The following is a 12,435-nucleotide window of genomic DNA, read 5'->3' on the forward strand; positions in this document are numbered from 1 at the left end:
AAGCAGTGGCTTTTTTCTTTGTTTTATTAAAAAAAAAATTGATGGGTGATCTTGTGGAACACCAGCAAGACCACCATCTTTGCTGAGTTGGTGGTCTTCCACAAGACCACTGACCAATGGATGGGGCAGGAGAAGAAAGAAAAGATCCGTGCACCCGCCTCCGTGCTTCTCTGCCTGCCAGACTGGCTTGGCTTGCTCTCCCCACCTCCTCTGTAGCTGATTTCCGGCCAGAAGGACAGGCGGGGCACTGGGTGAGTCTGCGGAAGACCCCTTAAAAACAAGTTTGTAAAATATGAGAGTGTTATTTATTCATTGAAATGAAAGTTTTTAGAAGAGCACACCACGCATGTGCACTAGGAGACAAGAAGAGGTGTGGCATCCTGCCTACTCTAGAAAGCCATTAGCCAGAGAAAGACCCGGTAGCAAGTGGTATGAACAGTCCATGGGAAAAATTTGAAAGGAACTGAGGGAACACTGCATCAAAGCAGCCCTATGTGAACACCCTCAGAATTATTATTTCGGCTTCTGACTGAGGCTTCTATGTGACTAATGATCAGTCACGTAATCCCGTGATTAAGCCTGCCATCTGGGAAGGCCCCAGCTTAGGTTGGTCACAGACTCACTAACCCAGTGGCTGCAGATATTTCAACTTAGCAACTCATGTCAAAAGGTAGCATGTTCAGACTGCTGTTCTGAAATGTAGTGAATGAAGGAATAGGGCATTTTAGCACTTCCCTTCTACAGCTGAGGTCAAAAGAATTTGTGAACAATGAAAGTGTTAGGAAGTTGTTTATATGCAGCTTCCAGAGCACACCTCTGCACTAATTTCAAAGATAACAGAAAGAGACCAACCCCTTCAACTGTCTGGAATTAATCAAGTGCCGCTCTCAGAAAATTCAATGTAAACAGTGTTAGAGGATTTTTACCCACAATAGGTAAAACAGCAGAGCACTAAGGAATGAGCACACACTCCAGTTACAGAGTAGGTAGCAGAGGATGGTTTGGATATTGCAGCTATTTAGAGAAAACACATGGAGGTCCTTGTGTGACTAAACACTAAACATTTATTGGTTAAATACACTTAGACAGGAAAGACCTATATCTAATCTAAAGGGCTACATAGTGGATAGGTAAGGAGAGAGAGAGAGAGATGTTTCCATCTGCTCTCTAGGAGGAAAAGAAAGATTGTAACTCAGCACAGGAAGTGCTGCAGAGTCAGTTCAGGGGTCATAGAGTAGGGACAGACAGGGAGACCCTTACTCTATTCCCAATGCCCCTAGTGGTCATTAGGACAGTTGGTGCAAAAGGTCGATGCACTGGAAGTTCATCTCCAACAAACAGATCCCAGGGTATTTTTAATATCTGTTTGCAGGACAGGTGCTTTGATTAACAAGGACATCAGTATGTGCAAATATTCCCCTAATTTTCCACTAAGGAAAAAGCAAGATGAGTTCAGGGTTTAAGCTGGAGCACAGCAAGTTTAGTTAGACAGCAAAAAATTGAAGCACCTTTGTAGCCCCCTTAGAAAAATCAAATGTGATAATGAACATGACCAAGGCTACTCCCTTTTTGAAAAGCAATAACCTGCCATTTCTGCAAGACCTTTAAACATATATTATTTAAATGCTGTGTCTAATCTCTAATGCTCAGTTGCATATCTTCCCTGCTTTTAAATTCAGTGTACACCTATCCCTCCCTAGCAAGGCCAACCACAGTGTGGGCATGCAATATTACACTTTCGGTGCAGTCTGTAACAGTCTGCTTTGCTGGTGTAACAAGAGACAGAATTAGGCTTTAAGGTTAATTCAGAAAGGGGTTTTACCTGGGGAAGTTGTCAAATATTTTCTAGTGTTTTAAAAAGAATTGTGTGTGCACCTGTCAGAGACAGTTTAAGTCCGAAAACCCTTACAATAGATGGTTAGATCAGGCCCCTCTAAGTCTCTTTCCCAACTCAAAGTGTCAAAAAAATAAAATCCAGCAAAATAAAATCCACCCCATTCTCTCATCAGTTTTGTTCCCTTCTTCTCACCAAAGCACTAGGCAAAATTATCCATGTTCATAATAAACACAGACCTGACCTCAGTGTCTCCCTAGCATGTCAGAAAGAATTATTTCAGATTCTTAGTGCCAGACACAGAAGTGGGTCACACGGCATGATGTGCGTGCATAAGAGGGCGGGGGGGGGACGGGTCTTGTAAAGGACAAAACTAATTTATCTGGAGATAGCAAATTAAGCTGCATCTGTTCTGTTACTTGAGCGCTCCCTAGATGTAGATACCTGGGATAGAAAAAAACCGTTCCTCACACATTCTAGCTCCCTACTCATCTGTTTTCTAGTTTCATTGCTCTTGGCAAGCCAGTTTTAAATAGGAAGACAAAATGAGGATGATATGGACAATTTCATCTGTTCTTGGACAGACTATGCAGATGTGAACTACCCCACCCTTAAGGAAAGACAAATGCTCATAAATTGTTTATCTCCAAGGGGCAGTGAATTTTATGTTTTTCAGAGCTGAACATTTCATTATTGAGTAAGTAGTGCACCACTACTAGTACCAAATAACATTATGTATGTATGTATTAAATTGTATACCTGTCTTTGAACCATCTCTAGAACTCAGGGTAGGCTACTACAGTTTAAAACATACACATTCAAATACAATCAAACTTAAAACAATCGTCTAAATATTTATTTCTCCTAGGCGTACCCATCGCTAATCCCATGCCTGGCAGCTCTCGCAAGAGTTCACAAGCAGCTGCCCATTAGTGACAGGGACGGGAGAAAATAGGGATGACAGCCCTAGTGGGCGGCCGGCCACCAGGAGCAGCAGGTGGTGGTGGGCCAGCCTGGCTGCCAGGAATTGGCGAGCGGGCGAGAGGAGGTAGCGGGCCAGTTTTCTAGCTGGCCCACCAGCCAGAAATTGTGGGTGGGTGGGGAGAAGGAAGCAGGCTGCTCCCGCCAGCAGGCAGCTGGCCGGCGTCAGCAGGTGGTAGCAGCCAGCTCGGCCCAGCTGCCGGAAGCAGAAGGCAGCGGCGGTGGGCCAGCCTGGCCGTCGAGAATGGGTGGGCGGGCAGGAGGAGGTGGCGGGTTGCCTTTCCGGCCGGCCCGCCAGCCAGAAACTGTGGGCGGGCAAAGTGGGCGGGGACAGCGGAGAAGTGGGCCGGTGGAGGCCCAGCTAGTATAAATTAAAACTCCTATCCTAGCGTTTAAAACCTTAATCTTGACCACTATGAAGCAGTCTAAATGAAAAGGCCTTGCAATACTTGCAAACAATGGCTCACAGGTTGCACAGGATAATGCAGACAATTTGCTGCAAGTGTCTAAAAGACCAGTTGCAGTGCTGTAAAACAGCCCTGTTCTGCGGTGACTTAAAATGGCACAACTGTAGTTGCACAATACTATATCCATTATTCCCAAAGGATGTAGCATCACACAACTTTGTGCAATTTTAAGTCACTGCCGAAGAGAGCTGTTCCACAACACAGTGGTGTTTTAGGCACTCACAGCAGTGCAGGCGGTGCTGAACCATCCACGTTCCCCCATTCGGCATGTGAGTCAATTACTGGAATGTTAACAATTGACTTTGGGGTATTGTGTGTGTGTATTCATAGAGGTAGACATTAGAAAATTATAACCAGTTATGGGCAGGGAGTATCTTTACAACTAAATGTAATAACTACCAATCTTAAGAATACAGAGTTTAAAATCTCAAGATGTATTTGTTCACCCAGGCTTTTTAATTAGATATTGTTTTAATTGTGTTTTAATAGTTTTAACTTTTAAAATTTTAATTGTTGAAATGTGTCAATCTTTTTATTGGTTGTTTTTATTGTTTTGTAAACCGCCCAGAGAACTTGTGTTTTGGGTGGTATAAGAATATGTTAAATAAAATATAAATAAACAAATAAACAAATATTTAAAAGTTTGATCACTATATATTTGCTTTTGGGGTACATTTTTGTGTATTTGGCATCATTTCCCTGCCCGGAAAGGATGGTTGCTAGTTCAGGACATGAAGGTGATTTTATGGATACTTGTGACAAAACCATAGAATTATCATGACTGTATACCACCACACCTTGCAGAACTGTCTCAGGCACTGAAGCAGCTCCATGAAAGACAGAGCCAACCTTATCATGCAAATAGAAGGGTACGGCTGCTGAATGAAACTGATCCCCCTCTGCACTGGAGAGCGCATGGGGCAAGGCTCATCTCTATAGCCCCCTTGACCACTGACTCTGGGAAAGACACAGAGGTAGAGTCCCTCTCCTGAAAACCACCTTCTGAAGTGAAGCCTTACAAGCTGTTCAGCATTGCTGTCTGCATGTAAGCAGAGGTAGTGGGAGGTGACTTTTTTGAAACATTTGCCTGCCTCACAACCAAATGATGAAGTTGCTGCTCCAAGTGCTTGGCATGAAGTATATATCAGCTGGCTCCCTCCTAACTAAATAAGTGCTGAGAAAAGGTAAAGTGTGTCGTCAAGTCCAGAGCCCTGTGGCTGTCTTCGGTAGAATACAGGAGAGGTTTCCCATTGCCATCTCCCGCACAGTATGATATGATGCCTTTCAGCATCTTCCTATATCACCGCTGCCCAATATAGGTGCTTCCCATAGTCTGGGAAACATACCAGCAGGGATTTGAACCAGCAACCTCTGGCTTGCTAGTCAAGCCATTTCCCCACTGCGCCATTAGGTGGCTTAAGGAAAGAGAGGGAGAAAGTCTCATTCCTGGTCGATGGAATGAGAAACAAGTTAGACAGAGAGGAGTACCAAAAAAATATGGTCTGTTCATAAGTAGACAAGACCAGAATGAGATGGGACAAAGCTTCTGTAATTTATGTATCCCAATCTCAGGAAGGAGTGGGAAGCGATAATCCACTCTGAATATCCTCAACCTCCAATTGAGAAAAAAGCCAGGCTAATTCTGACAACACTTACATTTCTAGGTCTTTATAAGACTGGCACAGCTGGTCTTGAAGCCTTTTGATTTCCAGTTTCAGCTCCTACATGGAGATCATAAAGAGAAGCTGGTGCACATGTATGGCAGCTGCTATGACAGCACTGAGAAAACTAGAGGAAGTCAATAGCTTAAGGAGTAAGACCTAGAAGTCTGCATGAGTCTAACTTTCTAATAGTAGCATGTTCAATTCCATGAACTTTTTGAAATTCAGTTTTTAGAAGAACCACTTTAGTACCCTTCTGCTTGTGTTCACAATTTCTTCCCTTACACACCTATTGCCCTCCACCCAGATGTCTATACATCCTCACTCCCTGAGTAGACCTCTAAGATAGCTGCCATGAACTGAAGAATTCATCGTTCGAGCCTGCCCCTGATCTGGTGGAAGGCAATTACATGATGCAGTGCTGCCAATCTGACCTGGGTTCTTATAATCACAGAATTTGTTCACAAGATTTTATGAAACCCAGCCCTGAATTTGGGCATAGTTGAAAGTTTTAGTCTCACCTTCCATTTAGGCATAGTTGAGGGGTTTTAAGGGTTTTTTATTTCTACACAATAAGCAAAATCAAGTGCAGATTGTATAATTCATAAGCCACTGGATAGACTTCCACTAGTCCCAGATAAGATCCCCATTACCTGTACTACCATTTGGTACTCATCCAGGGTCACTGTCAACTCTTCAACTCGTTTCATTTTCTGCAAACACCAAACATAACCCAAAGCAACCAAATTAATGAGTAAGGATCATGCCAATTAAACTGTCCTCAGAGGCCTCTATCACTAACACTTTTTTAAAATATGCAAGTCTTTTTTACACAGCTGAGATATGCCTAGCCATGAGGCTGCAATGGCATCTGGGCGTTTTCCGGACTACGAGATTTGCAACAGGTAAAGCACTGCAAAGTGTGATGGAATAGTGCAACAGTTTAAAACCAAGAATAAACTCATTGTAGGCTGAGGCTATTTATATCTTCCGCCCATTGCAATGTGTTTTGAAGGCATGACTGTCCATATTCTCCTTGAAACATCTTTATCTGCCCCTTCTCCTGACAATGGAGTTGTGGGGTGGGGGTGGGAGAAAATGTGTTGGAGGGAATTGTAACTTCTTGGCTGCCTTGCACAAATCCACCAACAGGGGGAAGCACTGTTTCAAAACAAAAATCTAACTTTGTCTTTTATCATTCCAGTTTTGTGCAAGCAAAAAGAGGGGGAGTGGAGTGCGTGAGGATATCCTTTAGAGTGACAAAACAAGGGAACTGCTTATTGGGGGGCGGGGAGCAAAAGGGAATTGTGTGGTGAGCCAGGAAGAGGGAAAGACAGGAACTGGCACGCCTCTAAATAAATAAATAAATAGCAAGTGGGATTGCACAGAAATAAATGATTTAGTCCAATGGGCTTCCTCTTCAGTAAAAGTGCACAAGAAAGTGTTGGATTCAGAAATCTGCTCAGTTGCACTAGTATGAGTCTCTGACCAAAGTAGCAAATTCAAAGGAAAATGCACAAAAGAACCCCAGTGGAAAAATAATAAAACCCCTCCGACGTTCCTTTCCCCTTCTGTGTTGACAAGCTCAAGTTATACTGGAAGCAAGCAGAGGAGGAGGGAGGTGTGGGGTTTGGGATCTGTGGAGAGGAAAGGAGGGGAAAGCCGAGATTTCTCCCTGCCTGTTTCTCTCCCTGCAGTGAAGGGGCGGAGGACACAAGCATAACCTGTCCATACTGCAACACACTGCAATGCATACACTCCGTTGCAAGCCTCCCTACCACGGAAAAATACAACTACTTTCCTGCAACGCTATTCCCACGTTATAGGGCCACAACACATCATTAAAATTCAAAACAAGGCATTGGAAATATGGATGGCACCCTGCTGACAACACAGCGAGTGCGATGTCAAAACACTGGCAATATGGAGGGGCCACTTATGGGACACGTGCCAGCATGTAATCTGGAAAACACCCTAGTGATTGATCCCAGAATGTAGGGACATAGCAAACCTTCTAAAAAAGAAATTTATCTTCCATTCTCCATGCACTCTGCAGTGCCAGAGGAAAGATGCTAAAAATCCCTTTCAGAGATTTAGCAATACCACAAAAACTACAGTTGCAATGTTTAATCAATTAATTTGTTAAATTAACTGGCTAAATGTCTTTTATTCATCTAAAACTATGCCTCTGATTTTACAGTATGCAAATATATTCAATCAATTCATCAACTAAAATTGATACTTTTAAGTGACTAGGATTTCTTTAACTGGATGACAGCCCCACACACAAATCATTTACTTTGCAGCAGCTTACCATAATGCACATGCAACTATGCAGGCAACCCATTTCCAAATGGAAATACAGGTAAATGATCTCCTCATGGTTGAATTCTTGTATAGCTGTAATTGGATCCAATAGGATTCCAAGTAGCCTTGGAAGGATTTAGTGTTGGCTCTGCCAGTGATCCTGTTGATGCCCTGGTAGAGAATTGGAACAGCAAACTCACCAGGGCAGTAGACATGATTGCTCATAAGCATCCTCTCTGACACACTTTGAAACTGGCCCCTTGGTATATGGAAGAAATACAGGGGCTGAAGCAATGAAGTAGACTGGAGTGCATGTGGAGAAGGACTCACCTCAAATCTAACATACGTGCAGCAAAGAAGCAATAATTTTCTGCCCATATTGCATCCGCAAGCTCACACCTAGTGGAGTTGTTCAGAGTTGTGAGAGGGCTAGTGCATGCCCCTCCTCCCTTCAATACCCACTGTGACTTTTTAACAAGTTATTTGTAGATAAAATTTCTCGTATTTGGGCCAACTTGGATTCAGATCCCAAGTTACTGCAGTGTCTGATGCGGAGGTGTCCAGCAACCCGTCGAGTTGTTAGGCTGGATTTGTTTCAGATTGTGACTTCTGAGGATGTAGACAAGCTGCTTGGAACAGTGCGCGCTACCACCTGTTCTCTTGACCCTTGTCTGACATGGCTTAAACTATCAGGCAGGGGGTTGTTGTAGTAGGCCTGGCAGATATTATAAATGCTTCTCTGAGGGAGGGCAGGATGCCTCCTTGTCTTAAGGAGGCAATTATTAGACCTCTTCTGAAGAAGCCTGCATTGGATTCCTCAGAGATAAGCAACTATAGGTCTGTCTCCAAACTTCCGTGGTTGGGCAAGATAATTGAGAGGGTGGTATTAGTGAAATTGCTCCAGGGTGATTGGCGAACACCCCAAAATCTACCTTTGGGCTTGGGTGGGGAAAATTAGCTTAGAAAGGAAAAATTTAATGTTATATTTTAATTTGTGCAAAGTTGTGAACTCAGGAAATGACTGTACTGAGACAAGAGTCAAGTTTTAAAATAATAAAAGAAGATATTTATTGTAGGGAGCGGTACAGAAGAGAGAAATGTGTGGCCAAAGCAATATTACTATCAAAAATAAGTTTAACTGCAATGAGGTGTTTTACCTTAGAATCCTGATTGTGTAAATTCCCAAGTGGGCAAGAGAAAGAGGCTTTTTAGAGAAGGAGGTGGTTGGATTTAAGAAAGAGGAATGGAAATAGATGTTGGGCCCAAGGAGGGGCAAAGCTCATATAACTTGGTCTCGATGAAGGGCTCTGGGAACCACCGATGAACCTTGTTCCTCAGGAACAGGTTGGGCCAAGAGGGTGCAAAAAGTTGGAGGAATTAGTCAGTAGAGGTGGATCCAGGAGGGTGCTTTATCCGTGGAACCATGTTAGCGAGGAAGACTGAGCAGATCAGGCTGGGCAAGAATGTCGATCTGGAGACTAGCACGAAGTATTGAACACAGCCTTGCGTGATGGCCTGTGGATAGTAAATTGTCCAAAAAGCTGGTGGTAACTCCAAGGTCGCTGGTGTGTAGAGAGTACAAAGATCACAAGGAGCACCCGATGAAGTCCCAAGTGAAGCATACAAGGCAGCACACTGGATCATGTAATTGGGGTTTCTTATACCCAAAATCATATCCTGGGGGGAAATTCCAGTTGTCCATTGCTGTCTGACAGGTGTGTTGGGAGGGACTGGCAGGGATCTCTTTGTTGCTGATGTTTCTTCCGGAGTGCAACAATGTGGGAATTGTCGAGGTATGCCAAGGCTTTTGTCATGAAAACGGAGTGCATAGACATGGGAAGGGAAATCTGCATAAATGGAAAGGTCCAGTAGTCTACTCAGTATTTTGAATGAGTGCATCTCTTGGGTCCATATCACTTGCTCAACCTCTTTTGTGAGGGGGGAGATTTACTTATCTGTGTTCTTTCTTGTGGAACTAATTGGCACATTAGCTGGCTGCTATACTTTTTGCAAAAGGTGGGGAAGACAAAGCAGTTCACTCTGAGGGCAGAGTAGCCTTGGCAGAGTTAACCTGTTTTTAGTTAACATCCAGGGTCTACTTAGCATATTCCAGCATCAGGGAGGGTGTGCATCTGCTTCCCTTTACAATTTGCTTGTTAGGAGCCAAATCTAGGGGCAACTGGCCCACTGTCACTAAGTCTCCTGTCCCCATGTGTATAAAATGAGAGCTCACGATGCTGTGAGGCTCCTGAGCATATACAGAGTGAGATCTCCAAGCCTGGAGACTCAAACACAAATGAGGGAACTCTTGGGAGCTGACAGAAAAGCTTTACTAGTAACAGTGGTGACCTCCCAACTTCAGGCAGTCTTGGAGGAAACTGATTATCTAGAACAGGCCTGCTCAATTTAGGCCCCCACCCCCAGCTGTTTTTGAACTACCGTAATCCCCAGCCACAGTGGCCAATAGCCAGGGATTATGGGAATTGTAGGTCAACATCTGCAGGAGGTCCGGAGTTGAGCAGCTCTGATCTAGACCAGTGGTTCCCAACCAGGATTCCTCCAGATGTTGCTGAACTACAATTCCCATCATCCCAAGCTACAACCATGGTTGGGAACTGCTCTAGGCCCATTTCAAACTGGCTTTCGAGCGGGCTATGGGGAGGAAACTGCCTTGGTCGGCCTGATGGATGATCTCCAATTGGGAATTGACAGAGAGAGTGTGACTCTGTTGGTCCTTTTGGATCTCTCAGCAGCTTTCAGTACTATCAACTATAGTATCTTTCTGGAACATCTGAGGGGGTTGGGGCTGGAAGGCACTGCTTTGCAGAGGTTCCGCTCCTAACTCTTGGGCAGATTCCAGAAGGTATCCATTGGAGACTGCTGCTCTTCAAAGTGTGAACTTTCATATGGTGATCCTCAGGACTCCATATTGTCTCCAATGAAACCGCTGGGAGAGATCATCAGGAGATTTGGTGCAAATCTATTACTCCATGTCAACATCATCAGGAAAAGGCATAATCTCCTTAAATGCCTGTCTGGAGATGGCAATGGGCTGGATGAGGGATAACAAACTGAGACTAAATCCAGTTAAGACGTAGGCACTTATTCTGCGGGGTTGGCACTCAGGAGATGATTTTGATCTGCCTGTTCTGGATGAGGTCACACTCCCCCAGAAGGAATAGGTATGCAATCTGGGGGTGCTTCTGGATCCAAACCTCTCCCTGGGCACTTTCCAGATCACCACAATGTCACTACAGATCTCCTAAGTGTGCTTTTGTACTTCCTATTTCTTGACATAAATGACCTCAGACAGTGGTACATATGCTGGTAGCTTCCAGACCTGACTACTGCAATGCGCTCTATGTGGGGCTGCCTTTGTACATAGTCTGGAAACTGCCACTGGTACAGAATGAGGCAGCCAGGTTGGTCTCTGGGTCATCTTGGAGAGACCATATTACTCCTGTATTGAAAAAGCTACACTAGCTGCCAATAGGTTTCTGGGCAAAATACAAGGTGCTAGTTATAACCCCACTAACTGAGCAAAGAGGCACCTTTTAAAAGTGGTGTTTCTCTTTATTTAGCAGGGGGAGAGCAACTGGCCCTATCCAAACCCAGCACAGCATCCCTCCAGTGGCTGTTGCTGGTGCCTTCCTTATGTTTCTTTTTTAGACTGTGAGCCCTTTGGGGACAGGCAGCCATTTAATTAATTAATTTCTGTATGTAAACCGCTTTGGGAACTTTGGTTGAAAAGCGGTATATACATATCCGTTGTATTCGCATAAAGCCCTAAACAGCTTAGGCCCTGGGTATTGAAGAGAACGTCTTTTTCTCCATGAGCCGCACCACCCTTAGAGATCATCTGGATGTTTTTCACACAGGGCTTTTAGCTTGCACCTCCTCTGGAATGGAGGGTTTGTGTTCACAATACGGCCAGATTTACCCCAAAGTCCCTGCAAGCTATCGGGGAGCACTTCACACATGATTCGTGTTCTTCATTGCACGTTACAATATAGCCTGATTTATATACAGGGTAAAAAACAATCCACTTTTGCTTCGGTTTTTTGGGGAACTTCAAACTTGCAGTAAAGCCTACTGTGTGAAAAACGCCCTGGAGGCTTCACAGACAGGGCTTTTAATTCGAATCCACTCCGGATTGGAGTGTGCCAGTCCACATATTATTATCATTTACCCCAGGGGCATAAGTTCCATTGGGCAAGGGGAGACAAATGTCTCTAGGTCCACAGGGCCTGGAGGTCCCCCCGAGGCCCCTTAGCCAGTCCCCCTTGCCTTGCCTGCTGGCCCCCTCTCCTGCTAGCCCTCCTGCTCTGACCAGGGGAGTGAAGCAGCCTGCAAGCTGCTGTGGCCCCTTCAGTCTCCACCGCTCAGCTGTTTGGCGGGTGGGTGGGGCTTCCAGAGAGGCCTTCGTGCAGGCCTCCCTGAAGCCTGAACTCGAGTGCAAGCAGGCAGGCAGGCAGGCAGCCAGCCAGCCAGCGAGCGCTGGCTGCTCTTGCCCCCCACAGCTCTGCCCAGCTTTTTACTCCTCTGGCTTAGTAATGGAGCTAGGATGTGATTTTCTTTTTGTGGTTATCCCCTCCTCCCACTTGGATATTTAGGGACTGCTTGCCATAGAGCTTTTATATAAGGGTGGGGGATGTAGGGCAGATTGAAATGACTCTGAATATTTAATTCAGAGATTGAGGAATTTTCTGGTTTAAAATATTTTTTCAATTTTAGAAAAACTATTTTTTAAAAAGTAGTTCCACCCCAATATGGAAGAATCTGTCCTTTGCCTTCATTAAAAAAAACCCCATTTCAGCCCCAGCCTTTAGATCACCTAGAATGACTGGGCATAGGGCTTTGGTTTTGAGCAGAGAGATGTGGAAGGAATATGTATATTTAAACTGAAGTGGATTGGACAAAATGTTGGTTTTTAATATTTTTTAAATTTAAAGACCATCAAAAAAAGTCCTATAAGTGGCTTGTTTCGTGATAAAAAAAATTACAAAGTCCTTTAGGTTTCAGTGAAATGTACTTCCAGCTAAATGTGGTTAGATTTGCTGCCAAAGGCTGCAATTCTCTACACAATTACCTGGAAGCAAACTGTACTAAATTTGTTAGGATTTATGAGAAAACATACATAGGATTGCTTTGCATGGTTGAAAGTCTCCTTTGTTAATCAGCAGTG

The 12,435-nt window shown here is 44.3% G+C and overlaps 1 protein-coding gene across 13 annotated transcripts in view; it reads right to left on the reverse strand.

The window, feature by feature from the left end:
• Positions 1-12,435, reverse strand: part of KASH5 (KASH domain containing 5) — a 46,039-nt gene that overhangs the window by 17,610 nt on the left and 15,994 nt on the right. For 9 of the 13 annotated variants that reach the window (XM_053263121.1, XM_053263131.1, XM_053263127.1 and 6 more), the window contains 2 exons: positions 5,597-5,656; positions 4,939-5,003 (listed from right to left, as the gene is read on the reverse strand). In XM_053263121.1, the coding sequence (XP_053119096.1) occupies positions 4,939-5,003; positions 5,597-5,656 (125 nt within the window). The remainder of the gene's footprint in view (positions 1-4,938; positions 5,004-5,596; positions 5,657-12,435) is intronic. The other 4 variants (XM_053263128.1, XM_053263129.1, XM_053263125.1 and 1 more) reach the window with 1 other exon arrangement.

This window comes from Hemicordylus capensis, chromosome 6 (assembly GCF_027244095.1).
Source record: "Hemicordylus capensis ecotype Gifberg chromosome 6, rHemCap1.1.pri, whole genome shotgun sequence".
In the NCBI taxonomy this organism is placed as follows: domain Eukaryota; kingdom Metazoa; phylum Chordata; class Lepidosauria; order Squamata; family Cordylidae; genus Hemicordylus; species Hemicordylus capensis.